The 21344-nt window shown below is 48.7% G+C and overlaps 1 protein-coding gene across 1 annotated transcript in view; it reads left to right on the forward strand.

Moving 5' to 3' along the window:
- slit3 (slit homolog 3 (Drosophila)) overlaps positions 1-21344 on the forward strand; it is a 195405-nt gene that overhangs the window by 153608 nt on the left and 20453 nt on the right. Inside the window, exons 15-28 of the mRNA XM_038994006.1 lie at positions 6-156; positions 1748-1822; positions 2732-2875; positions 4951-5094; positions 8707-8870; positions 11064-11196; positions 12814-12882; positions 13174-13245; positions 13465-13536; positions 14953-15024; positions 15633-15796; positions 16510-16634; positions 17830-17927; positions 19080-19219. Of these exons, the coding sequence (XP_038849934.1) occupies positions 6-156; positions 1748-1822; positions 2732-2875; positions 4951-5094; positions 8707-8870; positions 11064-11196; positions 12814-12882; positions 13174-13245; positions 13465-13536; positions 14953-15024; positions 15633-15796; positions 16510-16634; positions 17830-17927; positions 19080-19219 (1623 nt within the window). The remainder of the gene's footprint in view (positions 1-5; positions 157-1747; positions 1823-2731; positions 2876-4950; positions 5095-8706; positions 8871-11063; positions 11197-12813; positions 12883-13173; positions 13246-13464; positions 13537-14952; positions 15025-15632; positions 15797-16509; positions 16635-17829; positions 17928-19079; positions 19220-21344) is intronic.

The following is a 21344-nucleotide window of genomic DNA, read 5'->3' on the forward strand; positions in this document are numbered from 1 at the left end:
TCCAGGTACAGAGGACTACCGTAGCAGATTGAGTGGAGAGTGTTTCCAGGACCTGGTGTGTCCAGAGAAGTGTCGCTGTGAGGGCACCGTGGTGGACTGCTCCAACCTCAAACTGACCAAACTGCCTCCACACCTCCCCGAGCACACCACAGACCTGTAAGAGCACACAGCCAACCACACACTCACACACACACACACACACACACACACACACACACACACACACACACACACACACACACACACACACACACACACACACACACACGACATTCACATCACATCTATTTACTATTCTTCTCTCTCCGGTTCCATGGTCATTCTTTCTGTCTTGACATAGTTGTGTTAATGTAGAAATCCTTCACATACCTTAGCTACCCTTCTCTCCCCTCTCTCTATCCCCCAGCCCTCTCTCTATCCCCCAGCCCTCTCTCTATCCCCCAGCCCTCTCTCTAACCCCCAGCCCTCTCTCTATCCCACAGCCCTCTCTCTATCCCCCAGCCCTCTCTCTAACCCCCAGCCCTCTCTCTATCCCCCAGCCCTCTCTCTATCCCCCAGCCCTCTCTACATCCCACAGCCCTCTCTCTATCCCACAGCCCTCTCTTTATCCCCCAGCGCTCTCTCTATACCCCTCTCTCTATTCCCCAGCCCCATCAGTACTAGCTCCTCGCCCTCACAATAGCCCCATCTCCCAGTGAGTGATGGCTAACTATTAGCATCAGCCTCTCCCAGGCTATTAGGCCCAGCTCCACTCTGGCCAAGTCCCAGGGCAGAGCATGTCAGGGAAACGAAATGTTGCCCTTCTTCACTGGCTAGAGGACACACACCACATCAGGACTTTTTCTCTCCTCTCTCTCTCTCTCAATCTTTTTTTTCCCTCTCCTCCGGCCCCTGTCACCCATTCCCATTACTTTCACATCGCTCACCATCATGGCTCCCCTGGTGTAGACCATATGTCATGGATCTGATCTGGGGTCTGCTGCTGCCGTCTCCCCCTCCACACCGCCACTTATTTAGAGTGAGCTTCCCCTTCCCAGGGAAACGTATGCACGCGTTCTTCTACGTCTGGTTGACCTTTCCCCGAGGTGTGTCCTGTCAGCAAAGGCTGAAGCCGAGAAGGCCGTCGCCCGTCGCCAGACACACACTCCTCATTCCCAACCACGCTCCCTTGCTCTCAGAAGATAAAATATCTCTCTCTTTCTCTCTCTCTCTCTCTCTCTCTCTCTCTGTCTTCCTCTCCTCACCGTTTCTCCTCTCGACCTCCATCACACTGTCTCCCTCCGTCCCTCTCTCCTCTCTTGAAGAGCGGTGTGTCATTAGAAGCGCTCCCTTCCAGGCCAAAGCGACGGAGCTCAGAGAGATTACAGATAGATGGATCCATGCCATGCACCAGCAGCCAGCTGGATCACACACACACACCCATACAGTATACACACACACACACACACACACAAATAGACACAGCACCAAGCACACCAAACCTTTATCTCATTCTCATACAAATGACCACGCTAAACAAGACAGACTCGTCCATCACACAAACTCGTCCGCTTGGCCGTGAGCAATTTGAATATTGATGACTCCATTGAAAAACGCTCTCTTTCCGTCCTTTGTCTAAGTATAGAATTAAGTGAGCATGTTAGATTCATTTTTTTTTTTTGTCTGGCTTTTGCGACTGCTCTCTGACTCACTCAGTCGCTGTGGGGCCCGTTAACCTTCGTTTTTACATTCTCTTTCTCCACAACAGGCGCCTGAACGACAACGAAATCTCCATCCTGGAGGCCGCGGGGACTTTTAAGAAGCTCCCCAACCTGAAGAAGATGTATGGCTGTCTTCCTTTCTCCATTGCCTTGTAAAACATGCGTACATACAGGCTGAATTGTCGTGGTGTGTTGCAGTCAGGGCTTATCTCGTCTGGGAAGTTTGTCGACAGCAGCTTCATATGCAATGAGCAGCGTCAATCTAGGGGGGGGGGGGGGGGGGGGGTAGAGGAAAGGAGATGAAAGGAGAGGAGTTTACATGAAAGGAGGGGAGATACTGGGGAGGAGAGGAGAGACGGGGGAGCAGAGTGAGAGGCTGGGGAATATTCCATCTAAATAGGAGCGAGGGCAACGCGATTTACAGGCAGGCAATATATACAGCCCACTCCAGGAAGACGGAAAAAGCCATGGCTGTTATGGCTGTACACACCATAAGGAGGAACAGTGATTTATTAAGCATGACATTGCATAGCATCGTCAGAGGAGTTATAAATTGGGCAACGTCTAAACTTCCCCCCCTCCTCCTCCTCCTCCTCACCAAAGTACAGATAAGAATAAAAGATGTGCCCCGTGGAAAACCGCTACAGACATGTTTTGCAACCCGTCACACTTAGGAATGCTATCGATATCGCCTGTTGTTTTTAACCCATCATACTTAGGAATGTTTGAGCTAAGACTGACACAGCGGGTAAAACTGGTCGAACTGACGTCATTTTAACCAGTTTCGCCCACTGGGGAAAGACTAGGAGGCAGAAGGAGAGACTGGCGTTAACCCAATTAGGCCTGGTGGTTGATTTTTCTCCATTACAGTAGTGGGAGGCTAATGAGAAGTGTTTGTGTGGGTGGTTATAATGATGTCTAGGTAACAAGATCTTTAATTAGACAGTATGATATTTACCATGGTCCTCTCTCTGTCTCTCTCTCTCTCTCTCTCTCTCTCTCTCTCTCTCTCTCTAACCCCTCTCTCGCAGTAACCTTAGCAACAACAAGCTGAGGGATATCCGTGAGGGGGCCTTTGACGGAGCCGGGGGGGTCTTGGAGGTTCTGCTGACTGGCAACAAGCTGCAGGCACTGCAGGGACGCATGTTTAGAGGTCTCACTGGACTCAAGACCCTGTGAGTGGAGCCGAGCGGACATCTTAAGGATATAGAGGTTTAGAGCCGATGCCTTTCTTCAGGGTTCCCACTAGATGGCCAAGCTGCAAAGTCAAAATTGGCTATATCGTAAAAGGTCAAATGTATTAAAGTGTATTAAATGTATTAAAATGACATTTTAGTTCTTAATTGAAGGTTAGGGTTAGGCATGAGTCCAGCGGTGTGGTTAAGGTTAGGGTTATGTTTAAAATCAGATTAGAAGTAGAGTAATTGTAGAGCTAGACTGTGCTTCCGACTTTGCAACTTGGCCAGATAGTGACGGCCCTTCTTCAGTGGTCAGATATGTTTGCTGTAGTGACAGGAATTCATCAAAAACGTTATTAATACGTAGCTAATATAATAATATACATTAATATCATAATAATAGTATAATTTACAGTAAGCCTTATATATTTTATCCAAAGAGACAGTAGTGCGTGAATACATCTTATGAAGCTATCATTTTTTTATTTTTTTTATCTATATCTTTAACTCTGCATTGTTGGAAAGGGACCCGTAAGTAAGATTTTCACTGTTAGTCTACACTGTTGTCTACGAAGCATGTGACAAATACAATTTGATTTGATTCGATTTTTATTCCAATACCGTGCCCACACAATACATTCCCTATTACTCCACAAACATTCACAGACACACACACACACACTCCCAAACAGACAGTAGTTGCTATGTAACATGTACCCGTTCTCTAAACAGATGTCTAGATACTAATGAGTGAGTGCATTCTGGGAAATAATATTTAGAAGATAACTGACGCAAGTCCCCAAGAAAACAACAGGCCCACTGACGTCACATCAACCTCACAAGGTCTTTCTCTCGCTCTCTCTCTCTCTCTCTCTGTCGCTCTCTCTCTCTCCAGATTAGATGCACGGTCATAGCCGCCTTATTTAGACACAAAACAGAGCAAACAATTCATGCTCTATAGCCTAACTGATGGCCAGAAAGGCTTTCTGATGGGGCCTCTTTTGGCCCTAATGAAGCAAACTTGGGGGGGGGGGGGTCGAGAGAGCCGAGCATGGGAGCAAATGAATGGATCATGGTCCTGCAGTATTGCATTTAGTGGCTTTTAAATCCCAGGAGCATGGTCCCAAATTGAGTTTGCCTGTTTCAGATCCCTGCCTGTCAGAGCCTAATGCTGTATTTGCTGCTTTCACATTTTCATCACAGACGGGCTCTGGTTTGCATTTCCCCCGTTTTCTTTTTTCATTTTTTTCTCCAGTGGCTTTAGTTTGAAAGCCCTGATTGTTTTTGGCCGTGGTGCACTACTCACTCCCTCCCTCCCCTGGGCTTTTTCCTCTTCCTTTCTCACCCCTTCCCCTTCTCTCCCAAATTCATCATCACCACATCTCTCTCTCCCCCTCCTCCTCGCTCTCTGGGTTGGGGTGCCGTGCCATGCTGCCTAACCTAACCCTGGCAGCCAGGCAGCATCTGCCCCACACAGGCCCTCTGCCAGGCAGCAGATGTGGACAGTTGACCCAGGATGGTCCCCAGAGCCTGCCTTCTGAGCTTTACCTCTCCTCTGGCTCTCACCCCCCCAAACCACTAATGAGTGCTGGCAGGGCACTTTTGCTCCCCCCCTTCCACCCCCCACCCTCTCTTCCCATTCCATGGGTCCCCAAAGCCACTGTACACTTGCCCGAACCAAATCAAACTCCCCTTCTGGTCCAAAACACTTCTAGTCACACTAACATTGGATTATACCAGACCCTGATTAGGTCTGGGCTTCTCTGGATGTGTTGAGAATATGGGCCTCCGTTGGCCCCAACCACACCGCCCCAGAGCTGGAGACATGTTCAACACCTGTCTACACTGCAGTCTAACAGTCTCACATCACAGCAGCTCACTCCAATGCTGTTTAGGAGCAGCTCTCATTCAGAATACAGGTTGTAAGAGATACAGTAGAACTTGGGCCTGTAGTTTTACCTAGTCAGGTCATGGATTCAGGAAAAACTCCTAGTTTTGCTGATCATCTTTGCCACAATGTTCCTATGTTCCCCCATCTCACCATGCTCTCTCTGTGTGTGTCTCCACAACAGGATGCTGAGGAGTAACCAGATAGGCTGTGTGGACAACACCACTTTCACAGGCCTGAGCTCTGTACGTCTGCTGTCCCTCTACGACAACCGGATCTCCACCATCGCCCCGGGAGCCTTCACTACACTGCACTCCCTCTCCACCATGTAAGCCTTCCCTCTCTCCATCTCTCTCTCCATCCACCACCTGATTGTCTGTGTGATCACCATCCTCTCCATGTTAGTCTCATCTCCCTCCCTCCTTCTCTACCCACCTGTCTTCCACCTTATCCCCCGCTGTCCCACCTCCTCATTTTACATTTGTTTGACATTGTATTCAGTTAGCAGACACTTTTATCCAGAGCAACTAGGGTTAAGTGCCTTGCTCAAGGGCACACCGGCAGATATTTTGCCTAGTCGGCTTCGGATTCGAACCAGCGACCTTTCCGTTTCTGGCCAAGCGCTCTTAACCGCTAGGCTACCTGCCGTCCTCCTCCTCTTCCGCCGCTCTTCCTACCACCTGACTGTCTGAATGATCACGCCGTCCTCTCTAGTACTGACACATCCCAGTCTGGAAAGACAGACAACATCCAGTGTTTTATCTGCAATCACAGCTCTCTATGGATTTAGAATATTGCTTGCAGATGGTCTTGGTAATTACAAGCCTGTTTTGTTTCAGTCTCTCGACACTTGTTATCAAGTTACACATAGTCTGCTATATGCGCCCGCGCCCTCTGGAGCATCAAAAAAATATAGTTGTATCTTTCCAAAACTAGCAACAGCATGAGAATTGTCCTTTTTGGCTGCTATACAAATATTGACTCACGTTGCAGTGGAACATGATTTGAAATGATGCAATATTTTCGTCGACAAGGCGATGAAGTTATGTCATGTCTGAGATGAAGCTGTCAGATGTGATCAGTATTGAAATGTGAAGAGACATGCGGCTGTTATTGAAAAGACATTGTGTGAGTCAGTGTTATGCCTCGTACCCATCGCCACCCAGGAGAGGATGTATTAATAACTGAACATTTATCAGATGAATAAAAGATTAGAGGCTGACATTTCCGGACGTGCACCACCAGCACCTCACATGCAACCCGTACACGGAGTCATGTTCATGTTTAGAATGCCGGAGGTTTCTCCCTCTCCTTCCTCCTGCTCTCGCTCTCTCCCTCTTCCTCCCTTTCTCTCACTGTCCCTCCTTCTCTTTCCCTCTCTCTCTCTCTCTCTCTCTCTCTCTCCCTTTCTCCCTCCCTCTCTCTCCCTCCTGACTCTCACGGAGAGGGAGGGAGAGGAGAGTGAAAGCGCTGCTGTGGTCTGCCAGCTCTCTAATTACCCTGCGGCTGACACAGCCGGATCTGTTTCAGTGCGGCCCGCCTAAAAATACCGGCTGGGTTGTGAACCAGCACCGGGTAGAGCAGGCCAGGCCAGGCAGCAGCACAGCACTGTGTTTGCCCAGCTGTTATCCCAGTGTACAAGTGCAGCAGAGAAACAGTCAATCAGGCTGAGCCAGAGCGGCCTCCTGATTTCTCTCGCTCTCTCTCCTCTCTCAGGCCTAAATTAGAGCCGGGAGGCAGCAAGTGTTTCCACCCGGTGGGTGGGACCAGTTGGGTAAAGGCAACAGTCAGGGCAGAGGTTGCTCTGTGGGGGGTGGGGGGGGGGGGGGGTGGGGGGACTGCCATGATAATCGCAACACAAATAGCTTCTTCTTTTTTATTTATTTTTTTACTTTACACATTTTGTGTCTCATTAATAATAATAGCTTAAACTGTTCTGTACTTTTCTGGGACTTTCGATATTGTGCTTTATAAAAGCATCCGCCTGCCTGGAGATACAAAGCAATGGAAAATGTATTTTCTCATTATTTTCTCTTCTCATAGTAAATACATATGACAATACTTTGTTTACCGGGGGATACACAAGTATTAATTCAAATCAAACTATATGGCGAGGGGAAAGACTTAACGTATGGCGTTAAATGGGTCATTCCATGAAAGACATTCAAACTTTAAAAAAATAAAATACTTTAAAATATCAACATTCAGTTGCATGGTAGATTTGTTTCGCCTACAGAAAACCATATTTTCCCATCTCAGGCAGTACAGTCCAATGAACTAAAAGCATTTTATCTGCACTCGTACCACACTGTCTGTCAACCGTGTTACTGACACGTCTGTCACTGCCTAACTATTGTTTAAAAGCATGTTTGAGATAAATCCAATATTTTCTCATTGATCAAGTATCCCTTGTACAAATACACTCACATATCAAACTAGTGAAGGTTTGAGATGGAGATCGGCCATTACTCCATATGTGGTGAAGAGCATGGGACCACCTGGTGTTCATGAAATTGGGAATTTTACATAATTTCCCACACACAATGAAAGTTAAATCAAATCACATTTTCCCCTAACATTAATTGAGCGAACAGGGTTGACGTGTTGAGCTCGACCACCTCAGTCAAACGATGATAAAACAATTATAAATAGATCAAAAGAGAGAGAGAAGTCTGACTTCCTTTTCCACCATGCTGTTCAGAGGACCCGGAGGACGATGTCACCTGCTGTGAATCATTCAACTTGGTGGAATGATAAAACATTTTTACGGGGTAAATTGTTTGAATAACAGGGTTGGCCTTGAACAGACGTCAATTCATCACTAATCGCGTTAATATACATAATAATATTCAGAAAGGACTTTTTTAGAAGCAGCAAAAATAATTAGGCCTTTAAAACGATGGTGAAACTGGGAGAAATGTTGGGAATAAGTGGGTTGAAATCTTCCTAGAAGGGACACAGGCTTGACGGAGGGACATGTCAAAATGCTGAATTTTGCCACTTCATCAACCCTTTATTCATATTTTAAAAAATCGCATTTATTGAAATCTCCATGTTGTCTGTATTAGTGCAATTCATTCAATATACATGTAACAGGCTTTTAAATTCAATATCGGTGGATTTCCACTTAACATATCAAAGGGAATCAATAGGTATCCATTTCGTGGAACGACCCAAATCTCTGCGGTGAGGCCCGGGTTAGGCAGGTGGATGACGGTGCATTCAAAGGTCAACGTCCTATAATGAATCCACACTGTGGGCTTTGATAGCACAGGAGTCGCCTCAGCTCCTCTGTTCTCGAAAAAAGAAAGGCCTTCCCAGCGTATCCCTGTAAACTGTGGGCTGCGCTCCGGTCACTACCGGCCCCACATTACAGTCCTACACACACACAGAGACACACACTGAACCGCTTCCCATCTGGACTTGAGTGAGTCATCCCTGGAGGCACATTCGACTCTGCTCTTACTATCTGTCACTGTGTCTACTGGTGCTTAAGTGGGACTCACTCGAGGGTGAAAAGTTAAACACCACTAATGGCAGCTCAATGCTAGGTATCATTTCTGCCCACCATTTCCCGGGTCAAATACAGGTCACTAGATGACTCAGTGTTTATTGTCCTCTTCAGTGATCAGCTCATCTAGTCTAGTCTACACTGGTCTTGTAAGTTGGCTGTGAACGGTTACAAACCTGAAATCCAAGTGAGTCTGACTGTCATGTACTGACACATTTTCTATCTCTCTCTCTCTCTCTCTCTCTCGCTCTCTCTCTCTCTCTCGCTCTCTCTCGCGCTCTCTCGCTCGCTCTCTCGGTCTCTCGCTCGGTCTCTCGCTCTCTCTCTCTCGCTCTCTCTCTTTCTCTCCCTCTTTCTTTCTTTCTCTCTCTCTCTATCTCTCTCTCTATATCTCTCTCTTTCTCTCTCTCTCTTTCTATCCCCCCTCAGTAACCTGCTCTCCAACCCCTATGTGTGTGACTGCCACCTGGCCTGGCTGGGTCTGTGGCTGAAGAAGACCAGGGTTGTGAGTGGGAACCCTCGCTGCCAGAAACCTGCCTTCCTCAAGGAGATCCCCATCCAGGACGTGGCTAACCCTGACTTTACCTGCGACGGTATGGTGCACACATAAATGCGTGCATGCATGCACGCCACATACACACACACACACACACACACACCTTCTATGTCCCTCACACACCTGGCCCTGTTTCTTCCACACCCCATCCATTTAACCTTCCATCACTAGTATTGAACAATACCTCTGTTTCCTGGCCCCAGGCACGTTGTAAAGGGTCTTATGACACCAGGCTTTGTGTCCAGGGGCCCCTGGCCCTGATTTCTAGCAGGAGTTGCTCTAGATCTGTCTCAGCTATTGTCACACCTACCCGTCTACATCCATCTACAAGCCGTTCATACCTACTTCCCATGAAATCCCACTGGCTGCGTTAAAACGCACCACGAAATCTGCTGCTTCCACCTGTTACTAGCTATAGGCCCAAGACCCTGAGTTCAGTCTACTCAACCCCCTCACCTCCATGTCTCTGAACTCCTGTAGTCTACGGTGGCATGCTGGACACACACACACACACACACACACACACACACACACACACACACACACACACACACACACACACACACACACACACACACTGTCCACCCACATAGTTATTAACTCCAGTATTTGTCTGAGCAGGCCAGCAGGGATAGGGAGTAGAAACTATGAGGCAAAATGGAACAGTAGTCGTAGGCGACCGCATTATCTCACGTCAGTGTGGGTTTTATTAGGACGCGGTCATTTCCCCCTGCGGAGTGAGAGAGATGGAGGCCTGCAAAACTGAACTGTGGCTGTAAAGTTTAACTCCAGTATGGCTTCTGTCTGGCTGACCCCGGGACCCGCTACCTCTCTCTCTCTCTCTCTCTCTCTCTCTCTCTCTCTCTCTCTCTCCAAATTATCCAGGGTCTTGGGAAAATAGCACTTCTACTTTTAAGGACTGTAGGGATTCGCTCCAAAAATGTTCTCGTATAGTCAATTCAAATGTAAGTTGTAATGGTAATGTACAGTCTATATACTGTAAGTCCCTATCCAGACAGTCGAGTTGTAGCCATAAAGTTCCTCGCATGGGGTTTCTCTAGCTTTATTTCTTCAGATAGCTATAGCAGGCCACAGATGGACCATTGTAAGGTCCCGTATCATTTAGCCCTGAAAGCTACATGCTAAACAAGAGGGAGCAGGCGGAGGTTTTAGTGCGCTCTGTATCCCTTCACCTCAAGGTCCACATAGCTGCAGCTACAATGGCACACACTGACTCACTCCTTCTACGTTTACACGTCTCTAACTTCAATTACACTTACGGTATAGCTCAATGACGGTAGAATATTTTGGGGGGAGGTTTGTTTTGATTTGTGGGGAACACATTTTGTGGAGATTTTGACGTCCCCCCCCAATCAACAACATGTAAAAGTGAGTCAGCGATACGACTAGGCTAGCTCCATCCCTCTCTCCCTCTGTCCATCCAGACCCTAGGCCTCTCTAGGCAGGCAGGCAGCAGCAGCCAGGCCCCAGTCCCAGACCCAGGCAGTGCTGTGTGTGTTATTGTTGGAGCAGACCTCAGACTTCATTACCTTCCATTAGTGTCTTAATTCCCTGTTTCTTTTTCATCTGGGGTGTAATTCAAGCCTTTACAGATATCATCTCTCAGGCCTTAGATTAAAGAGGAGGGGAGGGAAGCAGGGAGGGAGGGGAGGGAGGGAAGCAGGGAGGGAGACTCAGGCCAAGAACAATATTATGTGGCTGATCTTTAACTCCTGTTTTTCTGCATCTCTTATTATGATTAAATGTTTACTGTAATAATGGTGGAATTTATCCCGCCAGGCAAGGCAGCTGGGGGAGAGATTTGGGAAGTGGTGGCGCAATTATCAGATTCCCCCTCCACTTTGGGCTTCATTTATAGAGTTCTACTTTCAAAGGGGCCGAGTAAATTCTGGCAGTGTTGCCGGGTTGTGCGATGCCTATCACAAACCATTTCCACCCTCCCCTCTCGAGCTACTCCTCTAATGTGAATGGGACGGCTCTTAAAATAGTGCTGAGAGTAAGAGTAAGTGGAGTCACCCATCTGACTTCGTCTTATTTACTCTCTCGGTCTCCCGCCCCTCTCTCTATCTCTCTCCCTCTCGCTCTCTCCTTCCCTCTCTCTCCCTCCACCCCCCCCCCCGCCCTCTTTCTCCCTCTTTCTTTCTCCCTCTGTCTCCCTCATTTCCCTCTCTCTCGCTCTCTCTCTATCTCTCTCTCTCTCTCTCTGCAGGCACTGAGGAGAATGTGTGTTTTCCGGTGTCTCGCTGCCCAGAGTCGTGCACATGCTCAGACACAGTGGTGCGCTGCAGTAACCGGGGGCTGCGCACTCTGCCCAAAGGCATCCCCAAGGACACCACTGAGCTGTGAGTCCCATGCACACTCACACACACACACACACACCATATACACACCTTCTCTCTCTCTAACACACACACACCACCTCTGACTGGCTAGCCTGGGTCTGGCCTTCCTCACTATTATCCAGAGTATAGGTCATCCTCGTGGCTGAAATCAAACATGTTTCAGAAGGACAATTCAATAGTTTCATGTCAGAAATAGACGGAACCGATTTTTAACCCGTCGGTTGAGAGGGATGCTGTGTCTGCCAGGAGGCCGGGTGAGGCCGGGTAGCTCCATAGCTGAAGGTCAGTGAGGCATACCGTCGGGGGATACAGGGGGAATTCGTCATCACCAAACGGCTCAGTGTTCTGGGAGACGGAGAAGGGCACACACAGCCACTGACAGACTGCTGCATTAACACCACACTGCCTGGGCACTTTACCATCACACCTTAGAGGACGAAGTGGAGGGATGGAGAGTGGGGTGGAGAGAGAGAGAGAGAGAGAGAGAGAGAGAGAGGGAAAGAGAGAGGTGGTGGAGGAATAAAGAGAGAGAGATAGTGGAGAAAGATGAGTGAGGGAGAAAAAGAGAGCGAGAGAAAGTGAGAGAGATGATGGAGGAGTAAAGAGAGAGAGAGATGATAGATAGAGCGATGGCCGGGGGAAAGGAGAGAGGGAGGAGAAGAGACAGACAGTGTTGCGATGCAGTAACAGTGCTCTCAGGTCTATGAGAGCCAGTCGGGGCCCCTGACAGCTAACACAGCTGCTGTTCCTCCTCCTCCGACAGACGCTATTAGACCCTCTCTCTCTCTCTCTCTCTCTCTGCTCTACAGGAACACACACACACACACACTCACCATACACACACTCTTACCCATAAACACAGCTTACCCATACACACACTCTTACCCATAAACACAGCTTACCCATACACACACGCTTACCCATACACACACTCTCACCAATACACACCCCTACACACAGCTTACCCATACACACACTCTTACCCATAAACACAGCTTACCCATACACACACTCTCACCAATACACACCCCTACACACAGCTTACCCATACACACACTCTCACCAATACACACCCCTACACACAGCTTACCCATACACACACTCTCACCAATACACACCCCTACACACAGCTTACCCATACACACACTCTTACCCATACACACACTCTTACCCATACACACACTCTCACCAATACACACCCCTACACACACTCTCACCAATACACACCCCTACACACACTCTTACCCATAAACACAGCTTACCCACACACACACACTCTTACCCATACACACACTCGCACCAATGCACACCCCTACACACACTCTCATCCATACACACCCCTACAGGCACTCTGACCTACACACACTCTCCCTACCCATTACAGGAAAGGCTTCCTTCCTCCAGCCCTGGCATAGCTCTGATTATCTATTGATTTGCCGTGTACCTGATGCTACATCATTCCTTTGTGGATGACCTGTTCCATAAATATGCTCTTCCATGAATCAGGACATAACCAAGGGATTTATAGTGATTGGGTGATTTTGAAGCGGTGGAGTGTATGTCTGTGTGTTTGATAGGACCCTGGATCTAATGCCTTCACCTCCCTCCTCATTTCAGATACATGGAAGGGAACCTCCTGATGTCCATCCCCAAAGAACTGTCCACACTTAAGCAACTATCTCTTGTGTATGTATCGTGTCTATTCCAAATCAAATCACAATTGAAATCATTGTATATTCCTCAATGGTCGTAGATCCTGCATAATGTTAGCAATGCCAAAACAATCTCAATTGTATTGAGATGTTTTGCAGCAGAGGATATTCTATATTCTTTACTGAAACATTGAAACTGACCATTTGGGTTTGTGTCAAGGCTAGACAGTTCTGTGTTGCCTCTGTGGACTTTAAAGGTGTTTCTCAGCTCTGGTTCCTCCCTGAAGTGACATTGCGTCCTGTTGTGTGTTTTGGTGTCACACAGAGACTTAAGCAACAACAGCATCAGCACCGTGGCCTCCATGGCCTTCAGCAACATGACTCAGCTCGCCACTCTGTGAGTTACCATGACGACACGCCACGGCCGACCGGCTGTCTGGCCACACCCGGGCCGGACACAGTGGCCTTAGTCACTTTTATAGTCGTATAAAAGACACGCACATACTGTATATACGCACACACACACACACACACACACACACACACACACACACACACACTGTGTTATGTTCCCATCCGTTTGAATTATAACTGTCTCCTCTCATTTGAATGACAGGATCCTGAGTTACAACCAGATTCGCTGTATCCAAGTACACGCATTTGATGGACTTAAATCTCTGCGCCTCCTGTAAGTGTTACTCCTTCCTTTCTCCTCTCCACTGTCTTCCCCCCTTTCCTCTGCCTCCCTTCCCCCTTTCCTCTGCCTCTCATTCTCCTCTCCCTCCCTCCCGCCTCTCCTCTTTCTCCTCTCCCTTTCCTCTCGTCTCCCCCTCTTCCCTCTCTCCTATCCTCTCCTCTCCCTTTCGTCTCCCTCTTCTTCACCTCTGCGTCTCTTCTTCCTCCATTCCTCCTCCCCTCCGCCCAGTGTGCAGTGTGATAAATGGGCCCTCTGCCTCCCTGCCTCCCTGTCATCCATCTTCCCCTCCTCCCCCGGCTCCAAAACAACTCCAAATAAATAAAACATAGAAAACAGACGCTAAACACTCTTTCTTCTTCTCTGTTGCTTCCTCTGGGCTGTTAAGATAGAGCTGAAAACACTGCTTATTAACTTGGGCCAGGAGGTGATTGTTGAAACACAACAGTCTACAGACACACGCCATAGATAGAGTTCATAGATAGAGGGATGGAGCGAAAGAGAGAGGGTGGGAGAGAGAGAGAGAAAAAGAGACAGAGAGAAAGAAAGGGGGCAGAGAGAGAGAGAAAGATGGAGACAGAGACCAATCCTCATATATTTCCTGTATAATAGCTCCAGTTCCCTGCTAACCTGATCTGGATTCTTCCCAGCAGTCAGTCTGTACAGTGTAGTCCAGCACCAGTCCTAATCTCTGGCTCTATTAGAAGGGATTTGCCTCCAGGAGTAATCTCTCTCCCTCTCCCGCTCACTCTCACTCTCTCTCTCTCTCTCTCTCTCTCTCTCTCTCTCTCTCTCTCTCTCTCTCTCTCTCTCTCTCTCTTTACTCCGGCCTACCTAGTCACCAGTTGCCAGGCAGCCATCATTGTCACTTGTTCATTACCCAGAATCTCCCCGGGGTGCGTCTGGCAGAGGCTGAAAGGCGTAGGGCTGTCTGTCCTGTGGGTTGGTGGGTTCGATTGCTGTCAGGCCCTCTGGATCCCCTCTGACTGTGGCAGGCCTGTGGGTGGGGCTGACTAGGGCCCTGGGGCTTGCGTGGTGGGACTGACGGGACAGGGAAATCACTTCACAGAGCTGGCACGCCAGGCAGCGTGTTTGTGTGGGTGTGGAGGAGGAGGGGGGGGGGGGTGTAAGTGTGGTGCGTGCGTGTGTATTATGTGTCCGTGTGTATGGTGCCTGTGTCTACTGTGTGTGTGTGTGTGTGAGACGTCTAATGGAATGTGAACCCAGACAGAGGCAGACACACCACCACTGCCCACTGCATTCACACGGCAGGGCCTTAAAAGGGTTAGCAACATGCTAAAGGTCTGAAGCCTGGGGACCCTCCGGGTGTGGAGAAACAATGAGAGGGCTTGATGTCCATCAGCCATCACCCCCATCGCTGACGCTCTTCTTGTTTTCAATCTCTTTCAGGACTCTCCACGGAAATGACCTTTCAACTATACCAGAGGGAGCCTTCAACCATTTGACATCTCTGTCTCATCTGTGAGTGTGATAGTAGTGTGTGGTCTTCCACAATAGTAATATAGTCACACACGACACACACACACTCACCCACACACACACATGGACAATCAGAGCAACAGAGTGTAGAGTCACAGCCATGCTTTTATACAGCATCCATTTTATGTGAAGTGACAGAACAGAGGTCCAGTGAAGAGCAGTGTTGTGTTGGGAGCGCCAACAGAACAGAGTGGGCCCCACAGGAAGCCATTTTATAACCACTAAAAGGCATTCATCACGTGGCTCCTCTGTTACTTTTTCTCGGGTTCCTGCCTCTTGTTTTAAGTAGCAATACTGTAGTTTGGGTGTTCTGCACTGAAAGAGACTTGAGAGAGAGGGAAGAAGTTGAAAAAAAAATGGGATACTTGACATGAATGAAGATCCTCTGTTTTATTCAAGGCAATGAAAGTTCAAGGCAAAAGTTTTTTTTTAAATGTATGAATTGGCTTTGTGCTACTGGTTATGTGCACGCCAGACCAGTGCATGTTTACAGACTGTCTGTATGTACACATGCCTGCCTGCACCATATACTCTTGCACTTCCATATGTGACCACTAGATGCATAACTCCTATATTTCGCTGTTCCCCAGGGCTTTGGGTGCCAACCCCCTGTATTGTAATTGTGACCTGCGCTGGCTGTCCCAGTGGGTGAAGGCTGGCTTCAAGGAGCCTGGCATCGCCCGCTGTACTGGACCACCTGACATGGCCGACCGCCTGCTGCTCACCACGCCCCTCAACCGCTTCCAGTGCAAAGGTGAGACGCATTATCAACACTGGCTGTCACAGCTCCATCCTCTCACCTCCTCCATCTGCTGCTCTCGTTCCTCCCCCTCACTTCGCTCCCCTACTTCTCCTCTTCCTGTACCCCTCCCTCTCTCCTCTCCCCCTGCCTCTCCTCCTCCTTCTCCCCCGTTCCCCTCTCACCCTCTCCTTTCTTCCTCACTTCTCGTCCTCCCTCCCTTGCCCCTTCTCTCCCACTCCCCTCTTACCGTCACCTTTCTCTCCGTCTCCTCTAAAGGGGAGTGAACCCAGCTGCCACATATTTCTGCCCTCTGTAAACATGCATGCCAATTAACACTGATCTGGGATTTATCTGAGATTAAGGCAGATTAAGGTTGATTAAATGTGGATAAGGAAGGTCTTAAAATAGTGCGGAGAGAAAGAGTGAGTGGAATTGCCCCGTGTGACTCACTCTCCCAATCTTTCTTCTTTAATATCTCCCTCGCTCTCTGTCGCTCTTGTTCTCTCTCTTTCTCTCAATCACTCCCTCTCCCTCTCTCCCCCTATCCCCCTCTCTGTTTTTCTTTGCCTCCCTCTCTATCTCCCTATCTGTTGGTGTCTGCCTCTCTCTACGTCCCTCCCTCCCGCTGTCTCTCTCTCTCTCTCTCTCCATATCTCACCCTCTCTATTTTTCTCTCCCTTTCCCTCCATCCCTCCATCCCTCCCCCCTCTCTCGCTCTCTCTTAGGTCCAGTGGATATAAATCTGATGGCAAAGTGTGCTCCCTGTCTTGCCGGCCCCTGTCTGAACAATGGCACATGTGCCAGCGATGTTAGTGGCTCCTACCACTGCACCTGTCCCATTGGCTACAAAGTGAGTGAACAGGCACACAGGCCCGCACACACACACACACACACACACACACACACACACACACACACACACACACACACACACACACACACACACACACACACACACACACACACACAACCACGACCCGGAGAAATACAACAGTTAGTTTGGGTGTAAGTATTGAGGGGAGATTGAAAAGGGTTACAATAACTGGTAAAAGGCTGTGGTCTGGAAAAAACTCACACAAATCCACCCAAGGGTATAATAGCGTTCGAATATCCAGCAGATGGGTGTGTGCGTGCCTGTGTGTGCGTGTGCCTGTGTGCGTGTTTGTGTACCTGGCGGGTGTGTGTGTGTGTGTTTTAGTGTCCCCACTGTGTTGTGTGCTGTTGGTTTGTCTAATCATTATCCTTTTGTTTGGTTATGGGATTCCTGTCAGTGTCCTGCTCCACAGACACAGATACAAACTTAACCTCTAGCCCTCTACAGGGACAAAGCCCCTGGCCTTGCGTTTTAATTAAAATCTTAATGTTTGTGTGTGTGTTTGTGTGTGTGTGTGTGTGTGTGTGTGTGTGTGTGTGTGTGTGTGTGTGTGTGTGTTTGTTTGTGTGGGTGCGTGCATGTTGTTTTCGGTCGGCTTAAATTAATTCAAATGTGTGAGGAGAATGAGAAGCTGAGCGAGAGAGAGAGAGAAAAAGAGGGAAAGAGAATGAAACCCCCCCCCCCCCCCCCCCCCCCAAAAAAAAAACAAGCGTCCGTATGGCGTCTTTGATCAGAGGAAGTGGGCGTCACGGTGGCGGTGGCGAAGGTCCTTTGTTTAAAATTCAAACAGGGAGCCAGTGTCTCTGAGGGACATGCATGGCGGTCGCGTGTGAAAACGATACGGCTTCATGATATAGCACCAATTCCCTCTATAGTGCGCTACTTTTAACCAGGGTTCGTAGGGCTCTGGGGTGCCATTTGGGACGCAGCCTGTCTCTTCCTATGCTGCTGCTATATGTGACTGTGGCCTTAAGGGTCTTGAATTGCACATGGCACTATACTGTATCTTTACCACTACACACACACACACACACACACACACACACACACACACACACACACACACACACACACACACACACACACACACACACACACACACACACACACACACACACACACACATGGTGATAGTCAGTCTAACACCAGTCTCTTTCTCTCTCCCTTCCAGGGACAGAACTGTGAGATAGCCATCAACGCATGCATCAGTTTCCCCTGTGCCAACGGGGGGACCTGCCACCTGATGCCAGGCCAAGTGGAACAGTTCAGGTACACACCGATGACCTCTCTACCATCACTACCCTACCTACATGCAGTCACGGAACCATACTGGGCCCACACTTCCCTCTCCACGCTCCAAAATGGCACCCTATTTCCTATCTAGTGGGTACAGCCAGAGGAGTAGCAGGCAGTCAGCAGTGATGTTTCAGTGTGTGAGTGACTCAGTGAGATCCCATGGCATGGTAGAGCTGTTCCTCATCAGGCATGGAGGCAGATGACTGTCACTCTCTTCTCTCTTTCATCTTCCACTGTTTGGCCTTTAAACACCAACCAACCGCCCGCCCCAGGTCTACCCCAGCTCTCTGCCTCATTAATGATACACATCAGTTATCCAGCCAGTCCCTCTGGAGAACTGCTTAAAGAAATCAAAGGCGCTCCTCTCCTCTGCGTTCAACCAGCAGCCGCTGGCCTTCAAAGGAAGACAGGCGTTTGATAAAGCTACCCGTCTCACCGGTAACGCACGCCACAGCTCAGTAACACTTATCTCACCCTCCTCTGCCCACTCGCCTGACGCGGCGCACCCATGATGCCAGCCTTGTCCCCAGCCACCCGCCCACGCCCGCACAGCCAGGCCAGCCAGGGCAGGCAGGCGTCACCAAGGAAAAGAGAGAGAGAGAGAGAGAATAAGAGAAAGAATGCGAGCGAGGTTCAGAGCCAGTGATGCCTGAGTCAAAGGGCACGGTCTCAATCGGTCTACCAATTCCACACATGACATTTAGGTACAGCTTGATGAATACCCTTCCACGTAGGATCAAACAGGAACCCACGTCTAATTGAAATGATTGAATCCACAGACAGACCTGATTACATTTTCAAATGTCACTGGAGTTCTACCTTTGTTGTTTTTCCCATTAAAAGTGCAGGTTTTTATACCAGGTCTTAGGCTTTCAAAGGGCATTAGTCGCTAATAGAAGGGCCAGAGACAAAGAGCAGAGGGCATCTGGAGAGTGGATTTGACAAGTGGAAAGAAACCCCGTACGCTTCCCCGACTCAATGTGGAGGGTAGAGAGGGTGTACCCAGTATGGTTCTGTGACTCTGGCTGTGTCTGAAATGGCACCCCTATTCCCTATTCCCTAACTAACTATCTAACTGTGCCCCCTATCGTCTCTCTCTCCTCTCCTCTCCCCTCCCCTCGGCAGCTGTACGTGTCCACCTGGCTACGAGGGTCTACAGTGTGAGGTGAACCCAGATGACTGTGAGGACAATGACTGCGAGAACAACTCCACCTGTGTGGACGGCATCAACAACTACACCTGCGTCTGCCCCCCCAACTACACAGGTACTGGACACACACACACACACACTGAACACTACTCCGTGGAGACGAGCCACACCATGTCCGTACGTTGGCTTCTCATCCACTTTTAATGCTTCTCTAATACACTCTAATACACTTTTTTTTTAAACGAGTCAACCACATCAAGATAAAAGTCAGCTTAAACATAGACGAAACTCCAAACCCCTCTGCTCTGAAATTGCATTTAAAGCAATTGTGAGTCATTTAGTTATTTATCAAATCAACCAAAGAGTAATTCTTTCCGCTAGCCTATAATGGACTGTTTTTCCGCATTGACCTGAAACTGCTCTTTGGAGATGACATTGCAATCACGTTGGAGCAAAGAACCAAAGAGGGCAAAAAAGAGGGGGTAGGAATCCCTGCTGGCCTGCCTGCACAGTCCAGTGAGTTCTGCCCAATCGCTGACAGTGCAATTCTGAGTGCAGGCAGCCAGTTCTGGTGAGAGAGACGGAGAGAAGTTTTCCCACTGTCCCTCTGCCAGGCTGTGGCCTCTCTCTCTGCAGTGCGCATGGCAGGCAGGCGAGGCGGGCACCTCCCCAGTCGGGCATCATGGGCCGTCACCCGCCATCGCCTGCCTGTCACAGGGGAGGGAGGGTGCTGATCTGAGCAGCTGCTCCAACGCACATCGACCCTGTCATTAACGCTGCACGCCTAATTGTAGGCCTCGCCGTGCCGTGTCCGTCCCAGTCCCAGCCTCCCCTGGGACCAGAGCAAAGAACACAGAGTGCCTGTATGGGGCAATGAGGCTAGAGGCTGGCAGTAGAGAGACATCCAGCAGCCAGGCTGCTACACATACTGCCCCCTCAGTGTGGGCATATGGGCACCTGGGCCGGCGGTGGGCAGCGCCAAGCGGCCCTGTGAAGCAGCAGCCACAGCCCGACTCTAGGGGAAGTCCGCAAGCTAACCCAGCAATTAGGCCTCCTTTAAACTAACTGTTTTTCCTCCTTCTCTCTCCGCCCTTATCCAGCCATCCACACAGAGCAGTCTTTTTTTTTTTTTGCTGCTTCCTATTTTAAACCAGCACAAGCAAGACGATGCTGTGTGTGTGTGTGTGTGTGTGTGTGTGTGTGTGTGTGTGTGTGTGTGTGTGTGTGTGTGTGTGTGTGTGTGTGTGTGTGTGTGTGTGTGTGTGTGTGTGTGTGTGTGTGTGTGTGTGTGTGTGTGTGTGTGTGTGTGTACGGGTTTAACTATACTTGCTATTTCTAAGGGGTTTTTGGTTAGAATTAGTTTTTGGGTTATAATTTAGGTTTAGGGTTAGGAGCTAGGGTAAGTTTTAGGGTCAGGAGCTAAGGTTAGGTTTAGGATTAAGGTTAGGTTTTCAGGTTAGGGTTAGGGGTTTGGGAAAATAGGTTGTTGAGTGGTACTGAATTGTATGTCCCCACAAGGTTAGTTGTACAAGTGTGTGTGTGTGTGTGTGTGTGTGTGTGTGTGTGTGTGTGTGTGTGTGTGTGTGTGTGTGTGTGTGTGTGTGTGTGTGTGTGTGTGTGTGTGTGTGTGTGTGTGTGTGTGTGTGTGTGTCTGATAGTGTGACTACATGGATATAGTATAGAGCAGGGGTCCTCGATTACATTCAGCCGTGGGACGATTTTTTTATTTAGCAGGTTGGTTGGGGGGCCGGAACACAGTTCTAAATCATTTGTACATTGCAAATTGACCACAAGAAGCCTAAACAGTTATAGTATTCGACCAAAAAATATATAATTTCAAACCTTGATTACATTGGGGTAGGATCACATATGGATCTCTATTTGTGCGTGGGAATACTTGGGAACAGATTTCCTCAATTAAATTCACTTTGAGCTGATTTCCTGGTGATTTTACGTTATTTTATGTCCAACAACAAAACAAAACATATAAATCTTCTTTTTTTTTTAAAGCTTGGGGGTCCAACTAAAATCTGTTCCCTATTGGGGAACCCTGGACTAGAGGGAGAGAGTGTCTCACTGGCCTGCATCACAGGACCAATGGATCCTGGGAACATGATGTTAGGGAGGGAGAGAGTGGTAAAAGGAGGGGGGGCTAGGTGGCTGTCCAATTGGCATGTTGCTTGACCTATTTTTTTTTATTTTATTTAACTAGGCAAGGCAGTTAAGAACAAATTGTTATT

This window comes from Salvelinus namaycush, chromosome 5 (assembly GCF_016432855.1).
Source record: "Salvelinus namaycush isolate Seneca chromosome 5, SaNama_1.0, whole genome shotgun sequence".
NCBI classification, from domain to species: Eukaryota; Metazoa; Chordata; class Actinopteri; order Salmoniformes; family Salmonidae; genus Salvelinus; species Salvelinus namaycush.